General features: G+C 42.8%; 1 protein-coding gene across 1 annotated transcript in view; it reads right to left on the bottom strand.

Annotated features, from left to right (window-relative positions):
* Positions 1–12,525, bottom strand: part of LOC115144460 (histone acetyltransferase KAT6B-like) — a 92,327-nt gene that overhangs the window by 31,679 nt on the left and 48,123 nt on the right. Inside the window, exons 6-7 of the mRNA XM_065002675.1 lie at positions 9,884–10,013; positions 8,535–9,652 (exon numbers count right to left, since the gene is read on the bottom strand). Coding sequence (XP_064858747.1) covers positions 8,535–9,652; positions 9,884–10,013 — 1,248 coding nt within the window. The remainder of the gene's footprint in view (positions 1–8,534; positions 9,653–9,883; positions 10,014–12,525) is intronic.

The following is a 12,525-nucleotide window of genomic DNA, read 5'->3' as shown; positions in this document are numbered from 1 at the left end:
ATATAATAATGTACATCATAATGTATATATCATAATGCATATATCATAATGTATATATCATAATGCATATATCATCATGTATATCATAATGAATGTATCATCATGTATATATCATAATGAATGTATCATCATGTATATATCATAATGAATGTATCATCATGTATATATCATAATGAATGTATCATCATGTAGGTATCATTATATATATTATAATGTATATCATAATGAATGTATCATCATGTATATATCATAATGTATATCATAATGAATGTATCATTATATATATTATAATGTATATCATAATGAATGTATCATCAGTTACAGTTTAAGTCAGAAGTTTACATATACATTAGACAAATACATTTAAACTCAGATTTCCACAATTTCTGACATTTAATCCTAGTAAAGATTCCCTGTCTTCGGTCAGTTAGGATCACCACATTATTTTAAGAATGTGAAATGTCAGAATAATAGTAGAGAGAATGATCTATTTCAGCTTTTATTTCTTTCATCACATTCCCAGTGGGTCAGAAGTTTACATACACTCAATTAGTATTTGGTAGCATTGTCTTTAAACATTGGCCAGGCGTTTCGGTAGCCTTCAACAAGCTTCCCACAATAAGTTGGGTGAATTTTGGCCCATTCCTCCTGACCGAGCTGGTGTAACTGAGTCAGGTTTGTAGGCCTCCTTGCTCGCACACACTTTTTCAGTTCTGCCCACAAATTTTCTATAGGGTTGAGGTCGGGGCTTTGTGATGGCCACTCCAATATCTTGACTTTGTTGTCCTTAGGTCATTTTGCCACAACTTTGGAAGTATGTCGGGGGTCATTGGCCATTTGGAAGACCCATTTGCGACCAAGCCTTAACTTCCTGACTGATATCTTGAGATTTTGCTTCAATATATCCACGTAATTTTCCTCATCTCTCATGATGCCATCTATTTTGTGAAGTGCACCAGTCCCTCCTGCAGCAAAGCACCCCCACAACATGATGCTTCCACCCCCGTATGTCAAGGTTGGGTGTTCTTCGGCTTGCAAGCATCCCCCCTTTTTCCTCCAAAAATAACGATGGTCATTATGGCCAAATAGTTATATTTTTGTTTCATCAGACCAGAGGACATTTCTCCAAAAAGTAAGGACCTTTTTCCCCATGTGCAGTTGCAAACCGTAGGCTTTTGTATGGCGGTTTTGGAGCAGTGGCTTCTTCCCTGCCGACCGGCCTTTCAGGTTATGTCAAAATAGGACTCGTTTTACTGTGGATAAAGATACTTTTGTACCCGTTTCCTCCAGCATCTTCACAAGGTCCTTTGCTGTTGTTCTGGGATTGATTTGCACTTTTCGCACCAGAGTACGTTCATCTCTAGGAGACAGAACGCATCTCCTTCCTGAGTGGTATGACGGCTGCGTGGTCCCATGGTGTTTATACTTGCATACTATTGTTTGTGCAGATGAACGTGGTACCTTCAGGCGTTTGGAAATTGCTCCCAAGGATGAACCAAACTTGGAGGTCTGCAATTTTTTTTTCTGAAGTCTTGGCTGATTTATTTAGATTTTCCCATGATGTCAAGCAAAGAGGCACTGAGTTTGAAGGTAGGCCTTGAAATACATCCACAGGTACACCTCCAATTGACTCAAATGATTAGCCTATCAGAAGCTTCTAAAGCCATGACATAATTTTCTGGAATTTTCCAAGCTGTTTAAAGGCACAGTCAACTTAGTGTATGTCAACTTCTGACCCACTGGAATTGTGATACATTGAATTATAAGTGAAATAATCTGTAAACAATTTGTTGGAAAAATGACTTGTGTCATGCACAAAGTAGATGTCCTAAACGACTTGCCAAAACTAGAGTTTGTGGAGTGGTTGAAAAATGGGTTTTAATGACTCCAATCTAAGTTTATGTAAACTTCCAACTTCAACTGTATATATCATGATGTATATAACATAATGAATGTATATATCATGTATGCATGTTACATAATGTATATCTCATCTCTGAATGTGCGTATGAAAATCCCTAATGTAATGATGTGAAACTAAATCACTAATTACGTAACCGCTTTCATGTGCTTAGTTATCCCACCAAGTCTGCGTCCCAAATGGCCCTCTATTCCCTATACAATGCACTACTTTAGACCCATAGGGCTCTGATCTGAAGTATTGTATTCCCAAATGGCCTTCTATTCCCTATACAGTGCACTACTTTAGACCCATAGGGCTCTGATCTGAAGTATTGTATAGGGAATATTTGGGTGTTGAGACAAATGACCATGAATTAAAAAGCCAATGTGGTGACAGCAGCAGTGTGGAGAATACGATGAAACAGCAATTTTGTTGAAAACCTAAGCAAGCAGATTTAGCATAAATGAACAAAAAACACTTAAAATTATGTATTATACACCAACGAAACAGAATGTGTTACAATAAGTGGAAATTATATACATGAACAAATCAATAATTACAGAGATTAGTTTGAGACTTAAGTATGAGTTTTAAATTATGTAGATGGCTTTCAAATGTAAACACTATTGCTTCTATACCAGAGTTGTGGACTCCAGTCACATGACTTGGAAATCGAGTCTGACTCGAGTCACACATTTTATGAAAATAAAATAACTTGAGACTTGGAGCCTCGACATCAAATGGATTTCTTGAAATTAATCGGGCCAGGTTTTGTAACATTTTTTCACTTATTTTGTGGATCTCCATGCAGCCAGAGACAGTAGCGGCAGCCAAGCGCGAAACAGATTGGCTACTGAAAACGCAGTCTGGTCCTCTGATTGGACCAGCAAACTGTCACTCAACACAGGTCGGATGAGCGAGCAGAGATTGCTGATTTGCTGTCCAGCTATAGGATCGGGTGCAGCGTAAACATCACTTTGTAGGGAGAGAGGATTGACATAATAAATAAATATGCAGCTCCCCAGAAAATTGGTGATCAAGAATATTAACTATTACTTTGCATGCTCACTAGCAATGGGGCAACAAACAATAATTATTAACATATGCCTTCTGGTCTTTTGGCATGTAAAAAATCCTTGAAATGTATAATTTATTTATGAAGCTTGTATTTTTAATTTCTTGTTTAAATGATTCATTTTTTTGTGGTGAAGAGGAATCATAGGGCGCGTTTCTCCACTTTCTCCAAACTCCCGCCATTGGAGCACTTTGTTCTTTGGTTGAAATGTTTGCTGGTGCTTTTGCACGTTTAAAGGCCACGTGTGGGAAATCTATAGTTTATCTAATACTATCTAATAATTGATGTTTCATCATTCCATCACCGTACATTGGATTATTTCACGTTTAATACTATACATTTCTTACGCTCTGGGTGGGCGTGATGTTCATTGTTTATTGAGGTAGAAGTTCTGTTCATTCAACAAAAGGTTTCCCTTGTTCATATTTCCCAGGTTTTGTCGGAGCTCCGTGTGTTTGTGTCGTCTGTCATTCTGGTCGTGTGTAATGGAAGCGGTAATGCCTCAGAGGACTACGCTAAACAGGCTGACTACACCGCTCGCGCACGCAAAATATATTTAGAAATCTGTGTTATTCAATTATTGCGCGCCAACAAGCGTCTGCATTACCAAGGGCTAAAATAGATGTCAGTTCTATTTCTGACGCAGATCTCGCTCCAAGTCCTGCCTCTCCCATCTCCTCATTAGTTTATAGAAGCAGGTACCCACGTGCCATCTCCTCATTGGTTATACCCACGTGGGTGACAAAGACTAACGAGGTCAGTGGTGGTAACACACCTAATTTATGAAAAGTTGCCAATCGCAATATAAAGTCAAGAGAAGAAAAAGCCTGGAAGGTAGAGAGATGATTAGAAACGATTCGGTTGACCATTTTATGTGTGGATTAATTGGCGGAGTAGAGATCCTTGTGCATTTCAGGTAAAATAACAACTCAATGTTTATATCCCAGGACAAACTAGCTAGCAACAGCAAGCTAGCTAAATAGGACAAATTAGCTAGCAAGTGCAAGCTAACAAGCTAAATAAAAGTTGAATGCTTTTCGACCTGTTCCCAAATTAATATAAATGGTTCAGAATTTTGTTTTGATATTTTAACCTGCGTGTCGTGATCGGTGTGGGGGGACAAAATTAATTTATGCACGCTGGCACACGCGCTCAGCCGGTTTGGGTTCCGTGTAAGTGCCCTGTGCGCCACGCTTTGGAGTCAGTATGTTGAATAAGATCAAATGTTTGTTCCATGTATGAATGGTGATGAAATATCATTAACAATCATTAAGTCTGATTAAGAAGAATATAAAAATGGATGTGGAAATGGCCTTTTACATTGTAGAACCAGTTTATTGGTTGTGTAATTGCCAATTGGGTAATTGTATTGTCCTGGGAAGGGCCAAGTGCATACATGTACCTGTTGAGCTCCTGTCAGACTCCTTTTGGTTCCTAGGCAGTACAGTTTGGCCCTCCAACTGTGTCCGTTCAGTTATGACAGGTTAAACCTGATACAGAGGCTACTTCTTCTGGGCTATTGCTCATGTATATTTGGTAAATCTACTTGTATATTTTATTTGATTTATTTCACCTTTATTTAACCAGGTAGGCTAGTTGAGAACAAGTTCTCATTTACAACTGCGACCTGGCCAAGATAAAGCAAAGCAGTTCGACACAAACAACAACAGAGTTACACATGGAATAGACAAACATACAGTCAATAATACAATAGAAAGTGTCTATATACAGTGTGTGCAAATGAGGTAGGATAAGGGAGGTTAGGCAATAAATAGGCCATGGTGGCGAGGTAATTACAATTCAGCAATTAAACACTGGAGTGAATAGATGTGCAGAAGATGAACGTGCAAGTAGAGATACTGGGGTGCAAAGGAGCAAAATAAATAACAGTATGGGGATGAGGTAGTTGGATGGGCTATTTACAGATGGGCTATGTACAGGTGCAGTGATCTGTGAGCTGCTCTGACAGCTGGTGCTTAAAGTTAGTGAGGGAGATATGAGTGTCCAGCTTCAGTGATTTTTGCTGATGCATATGTTGATGATATTGCACTTTCATCATTGGATCAACAAGGCCTGTAACTAAATCTACATTGAGCACATCAACCTGCCTTGCCTTCTGCTGATTTCAGGCCCTTAAAGGGATACTATGGGATTTTCGCAATGAGCATGCTAGTAGCTACCCATAGACTTCCAGTCATTGTGCTAACGCTGATTAGCATTGGCTCGCGAAACTACCACTATCTTCCTTTATACAGGACAGAGGCATAAATATAGTATTCCCTTACTTCATCTGACTCTGGGAAAGTAGATAAAGGGCCTCATTGCCAAAATTCAGAAGCATTCCTTTAAGACTGTTACAAGTTGGGCCTCCTGAGTGGTGCAGCGGTTTAAGGTGTCACTACAGACCCAGGTTCATTCCCAGGCTGTGTCACAAGCTGGCCGTGATCGGGAGTCCCATAGGGCGGCGCACAATTGTCCCAGCGTCATCCTGGTTAGGGGAGGGATTGGCCAAGGGGGGCTTTACTTGGCTCATCGTGTTCTAGCGTCTCCTTGTGGCGGGCCGGGCGCCTGCAGGCTGACCTCGGTCGTCAGTTGAATGATCATTTGCTCCCGACACATTGGTGCGGCTGGCATCCGGGTTAAGTGGGTGGGTGTTAAGAAGCGTGGTTTGGTGTGTCATGTTTCGGAGGACCCAAGACTCAACCTTCGCCTCCCGAGCCGTTGGGGAGTTACAGCGATGAGACAAGATCAAAATGAGGGAGAAAAAGGAGGTAAAATAACCCCAAAAATGTTATAAAAAAAGACTGTTACAAGGTCCCTATCATCAAAATGTGTTGTAGACAAAATAATGAAAAGGGCCGTCTGGTAGCCTCAATACATAGACAAAGATTTGTAGTTGAACCAGTCATTGCATGTGTAGATGTTTTTTTTTTTTTTTTACTTTACTTGAGACGTGACTCGCTCTTAGAATGCACGACTTGGACTTGACTCCAGACTCGTTCTGTTCTACTTTGGACTTGACTCCAGACTCGTTCCGTTCTACTTTGGACTTGACTCCAGACTCGTTCCGTTCTACTTTGGACTTGACTCCAGACTCGTTCCGTTCTACTTTGGACTTGACTCCAGACTCGTTCCGTTCTACTTTGGACTTGACTCCAGACTCGTTCCGTTCTACTTTGGACTTGACTTGAGACTCAGACCTTGTGACTTCAATAACAGTGACTTGGTCCCACATCTGTTAACAACCCCTTCAAATCCAATCCATATCTTAAAATAAAAATAAATGGATCTTAGCCCTTTAGGTCAGGTTTCCCAGACACAGATTAAGCCCTGGACTAAAAAACTCAATTGAGAATCTAAAATTGGACGTGCTTCTTAGTCTAGGACTAAGCTAAACCGGACCTATGACACCATACGATGGAGAGATAGATCAATAGTTGATCAATAGTTGTAATCATCATGTCAAGTGTGTATCATCAATGGTAGGTGAATGTCAATCACTAGGGTTTATGTGTCAGTCTAACGACTGTTGGAGGTGAGGGTGAATGTTGACAGTGCCACTGGTGGTAGTGGTGGGTGGAAGGGGTGCTAATAATGAAACCACACTACACTACAGTTACTACCAGGTGACGATCACCGTGGGCGAAGGCAGTGCACTACGGCAGAGGGTCAAGAACAGGAGGACAGAGGAAGCCGTATGAGGGTTTAGGGTTTAGGTCGAGGACAGAGGAAGCAGTATGAGGGTTTAGGGTTTAGATCAAGGACAGAGGAAGCCGTATGAGGGTTTAGGGTTTAGGTCGAGGACAGAGGAAGCCGTATGAGGGTTTAGGGTTTAGGTCGAGGACAGAGGAAGCAGTATGAGGGTTTAGGTCGAGGACAGAGGAAGCCGTATGAGGGTTTAGGGTTTAGATCGAGGACAGAGGAAGCCGTATGGGGATTTAGGGTTTAGGTCGAGGACAGGAGGACAGAGGAAGCAGTATGAGGGTTTAGGGTTTAGGTCAAGGACAGGAGGACAGAGGAAGCCGTATGAGGGTTTAGGTCGAGGACAGGAGGACAGAGGAAGCAGTATGAGGGTTTAGGGTTTATGTCGAGGACAGAGGAAGCAGTATGAGGGTTTAGGTCGAGGACAGGAGGACAGAGGAAGCAGTATGAGGGTTTAGGGTTTATGTCGAGGACAGAGGAAGCAGTATGAGGGTTTAGGTCGAGGACAGGAGGACAGAGGAAGCAGTATGAGGGTTTAGGGTTTAGGTCAAGGACAGAGGAAGCAGTATGAGGGTTTAGGGTTTAGGTCGAGGACAGGAGGACAGAGGAAGCAGTATGAGGGTTTAGGGTTTAGATCAAGGACAGAGGAAGCCGTATGAGGGTTTAGGGTTAAGGTCGAGGACAGAGGAAGCAGTATGGGGGTTTAGGGTTTAGGTCGAGGACAGGAGGACAGAGGAAGCCGTATGAGGGTTTAGGGTTTAGATCGAGGACAGAGGAAGCCGTATGGGGATTTAGGGTTTAGGTCGAGGACAGGAGGACAGAGGAAGCAGTATGAAGGTTTAGGGTTTAGGTCAAGGACAGGGGAAGCCGTATGAGGGTTTAGGGTTTATGTCGAGGACAGAGGAAGCAGTATGAGGGTTTAGGGTTTAGGTCAAGGACAGGAGGACAGAGGAAGCCGTATGAGGGTTTAGGGTTTAGGTCGAGGACAGAGGAAGCCGTATGAGGGTTTAGGGTTTAGATCAAGGACAGAGGAAGCAGTATGAGGGTTTAGGGTTTAGATCAAGGACAGAGGAAGCAGTATGAGGGTTTAGGGTTTAAGTCGAGGACAGAGGAAGCAGTATGAGGGTTTAGGGTTTAGGTCGAGGACACAGGAAGCAGTATGAGGGTTTAGGGTTTAGGTCAAGGACAGAGGACAGAGGAAGCAGTATGAGGGTTTAGGGTTTAGGTCGGGGACAGAGGAAGCCGTATGAGGGTTTAGGTCGAGGACAGAGGACAGAGGACAGAGGAAGCAGTATGAGGCTTTAGGTCGAGGACAGAGGAAGCAGTATGAGGGTTTAGGTCGAGGACAGAGGACAGAGGACAGAGGAAGCAGTATGAGGCTTTAGGTCGAGGACAGAGGAAGCAGTATGAGGGTTTAGGTCGAGGACAGAGGAAGCAGTATGAGGGTTTAGGGTTTAGGTCATGCACTAATATGATGACCTACTATAACAAAGAAGCCGGCGACAGAGAGATGGAACTGAAGCCGCGTTTCTAGACTATTATTCAGCCATTAAAGTTGTTTTTTTTAAACGCAATTAAACAGGTTAAACAAATTGAAATTAATGAATTAAAAGTAGGTGGTAAAAAGAAAAGATTAGTAGTAGAAACTTGTTAAAATGTTATTTAATAAAAGTGAGGTAAAGCCACAATGTGCTTGTTCACTCTTTAAAAGAAAACATTAGCTAGCTCATACAGTAGTATACATTTGTATAAATAGCCAGGCAATTTGTGACAAGCCTTAGGGTTTAAAAAAATAAAATAAAGATAGCAGTAGACGCAGGTAGTTTCGGTCGGAGCGTTCAAGCCTTTTCTTACCATGATGGTGCTCTGTCTTAATTCTTCCTTCGTCTGTCATGTCTCCCTTTCCTGGTGTTTCCTGGGTTCCCTTCTGAGGGGTCATTTCCTGGGTTCCCTTCTGAGGGGTCATTCTACATCTTAGCCTGCCTAGCATTCTGTGCTTTTTAAAAAAGGGGTTGCGTCTGAAATGACTGACCAACTTAAAGGGGCGCCCCCTTGGCCGGCCGTGCCCAGGATGGGAAGAGGCGTTAGGAGATGAATGGGACAACAAAAGCAACCGATTCTTTATTCTCTCTTTCTTTCCAAGGTGCTGCTGGGAAGGATGGGGAATGAGAGGACACGTTTTGGATGCCTTATGGTGCCTGCGCTTAGGTGGTGCATAGCAAGGCAGTCCCTTTTTCCGAGACTGTCCCTGAGTGGTATAGATATGGGAGAGTCCGTCAAAGAGTCCCTTAAGCTGGTTGTGATCAGACAAAATAGTAAGGGAGGGGACGCTAGACTGGCTGGAAGAACTCTGGGGGGAGTTAGCAGAGGTGGAGAATACCTGGGAGGTGGTGGAGCCCTGTCCAGGCAACGTGGGTGGGGGAGAGAGGGGGAGTGTACAGGGAGATAGGGTGGTGGTGGTGGTTAGCTTTGCAGCCATGCCAACAACAACTGACGGAGATGGACTTAGCTTCCATAGTTCTGGCGGAGGGACAGGCTTTTTCCTAGCAGGACAACAAGACTGTGACCCTTTCGAGGCTGAGGGGTCTAAGATCTCGCCGGCTCGCGACGACCTACGACCGACAGGCGAGGGTGTAAAGAATTTGGAAAGCCCGTCGATAAGCCCTTTGGTTTTCTTGTTAACGGTGAGTATAGCTGCTGGGGTGGAGGAGGAGGACGAGGAGGGCGAGGTGGGCGTGAGGGGGGGAGTGGTGGAGAGGGTGGAGGAGGAGGTGGTGAATTGGGGAGGAGGGGTGACAGCGTCACCTGTCCAACAGGGGTCAGCTGTAGCAACAGCCAATCTGTCTGTGGCGTCCTTCACAGATGCTGCATGACCAGATGAAGGTGTGGAACAGACGGTAAGCTTTTGACCCCTACCAGGTGACCCCCTTCCTCCCCGGGCTAGCACGGAGCCGGCACCACTGCTTACAGACCTAGACACCAAAACAACATAGGGTTAGGATACTAATAAAAGCTATATGGAGAAACAAAGCTAAACTTTATGAGAATGCAAGTACTAACAACATAACTCAATAACAAAATAATACGATATTATTGATTTCCTCGAGTCAATAAGGTGGTTTACAGACACTCTGAAAAATAATTTATTGGTACAACAAAGTAAGAAAAATATATACTCTAATAGATCATAATGATAAACTTACATTCTTTGTTTGAGCTTATTTCTGGGCCTCCCGATTGGCTTTGCATATCGACGTTTGATCTGATCGGCTTTCATATGCAGAAATGTCTTTCCATTTTCCTTGGGCCTGCAGACCTGACAGACCCAGGTACCTGGACACACACACACACACACACACACACACACACACACACACACACACACACACACACACACACACACACAGAGAGAGAGAGAGAGGGAGAAACAGAGTCAGAGACTAAGGCTTCATCAATTCACAGGACACATTCATTTGAAACATTTCCTTTTAATGCAGACAGAGGGGGGGAGAGAGAGAAACACTCCTACTCACTTCTTACAACGAACGGAGAGAGAGAGGAAGAGAGAAACACTCCTACTCACTTCTTACAACGAACGGAGAGAGAGACACTCCTACTCACTTCTTATAACGAACGGAGAGAGAGAGAGAGAGAGAGAAACACTCCTACTCACTTCCTACAACGAACGGAGAAAGAGAGGGAGAGAAACACTCCTACTCACTTCTTACAGCGAACGGAGAGAGAGAGGGAGAGAAACACTCCTACTCACTTCTTACACCGAACGGAGAAAGAGAGGGAGAGAAACACTCCTACTCACTTCTTACACCGAACGGAGAAAGAGAGGGAGAGAAACACTCCTACTCACTTCTTACACCGAACGGAGAAAGAGAGGGAGAGATACACTCCTACTCACTTCTTACACCGAACGGAGAAAGAGAGGGAGAGATACACTCCTACTCACTTCTTACACCGAACGGAGATAGAGAGGGAGAGATACACTCCTCACAACCAACTACATTCAATTAAATCAACACAAGGCAGGGAAATCCATAAGAAATAAACCTCCACCCAAACAGACTTCTAGTCTGCGTCCCAACTGGCAATTCCCTCTACAGTGCAACACTTTGACCGGTCGAGAGAACAGGCTAGCATTTGGGACACTGCCCATGTCAGCATGTTTTTGAGCAAAGCGATTCGACTGTGAGAATATTAGTCTGTCTGCCAAGCGTCCTACACTTCAGTACATGTTCAATCATTCCACCATAGCTGTAGGGCCTGTACTGTAATCTACAGATAATGCATCACCCCTGGGACTGGGGAATCATTTGATATGTATGCTAACTCCTAATAAGCCATGTCTGCTTCACTACGATGAGACAAAGAAAGAGACAAAGATTATATATATATATATATATATATGAGAGAGAGAGAGGTTATGATCTGATGAGTTCCTGCATTTTTCAGCATGTTCTTAAAAAAAATATAGATTTATAGTTAAACTTGGATTTTTTTGTTGTTGTCAGGAACATATATACAGGATGCTACCCTCTACAACATAACCTTCACACCAAATCAAAACTCAAAACCTACAAACTGATTTTGGACGGAATTACAGAATCACCCGAAATGCTTACAACTACCAAAGATTATTATTCCAACGCTATACAGCAAATGCTCTGGAAAACAACAGAAACCTGAAAACACCATCCAACCTGGAACTGAATGAGTAATGTTAAGTCTGAAGCTATATTTTATTTCCAAAAGCCAAGAAGAAGAACGCATTACATTACTTTATAATGACTGAATGATAAATTAAGGCTGCTAAGCTTGATACAACTTCAATTAGCACTGACGTGTCAAGTGAGAGCTGTCAAAGCCCTTTAGCCCAACAACGTCAGGAGAGTCGAACAGTCTACTCCAACCAAATGGAGAGGCCTTAGAAGCTGCCTCCCGCTGTTCAGAGGTAATTCAAATACAGTACCGGTACCCTGTGTATGTAAAGAATGATAAGGCAAGAAAATATCACAAAATGAAGCTCCTTATGGAAAATCAAGAGACACTTTTTGCTGACTATTATAAAAATGGGAACATCAGCAACCTCATCTTTCATACAAACCATCCCCTGGCATGGCACAGTGCTATATTAGCACACTACCCCTCTAACTTCTTTGGGACTGGGGGGCAGTATTTAGTAGCTTGGATGAATAAGGTGCCCAAAGTAAACTGCCTGCTACTCAGGCCCAGCTGCTAATATATGCATATTATTAGTATAGAAAACACTCTGAAGTTTCTAAAACTGTTTGAATGATGTCTGTGAGTATAACAGAAGTCATATGGCAGGCAAAAACCTGAGAAAAAATCCAACCAGGAAGTGGGAAATCTGAGGTTTGTAGTTTTTCAACTCATTGCCTATCGAAAACACAGTGTCTATGGGGTCATATTGTACTTCCTAAGGCTTCCACTAGATGTCAACAGTCTTTAGAACCTTGATTGATGCTTCTACTGTGAAGGAGGGGGGAATGGGAGCTGAATGAGGTCTACCAGTGTGCCATGAGCTGACCACACACGGTCATGTGAGAGTTAGCTTGAGTTCCATTGCATTTCTTCAGACAAAGGAATTCTCCGGTTGAAACATTATTGAAGATTTATGATAAAAACATCCTAAAAATTGATTCTATACATCGTTTGACATGTTTCTACGGACTGTAACGGAACTTTTTGACTTTACGTCTGCTCGCATATAATGATTTTGGATTACTGGGCTAAACGCACAAAAAAAAGGAGGTATTTGAACATAAATGGACTTTATCGAACCTGGGAGTGCATTCTGATGAAGATCATCAAA

Source organism: Oncorhynchus nerka, linkage group LG16 (assembly GCF_034236695.1).
Source record: "Oncorhynchus nerka isolate Pitt River linkage group LG16, Oner_Uvic_2.0, whole genome shotgun sequence".
Lineage (NCBI taxonomy): Eukaryota > Metazoa > Chordata > Actinopteri > Salmoniformes > Salmonidae > Oncorhynchus > Oncorhynchus nerka.
This window is presented reverse-complemented; position numbering and strand designations above follow the sequence as displayed.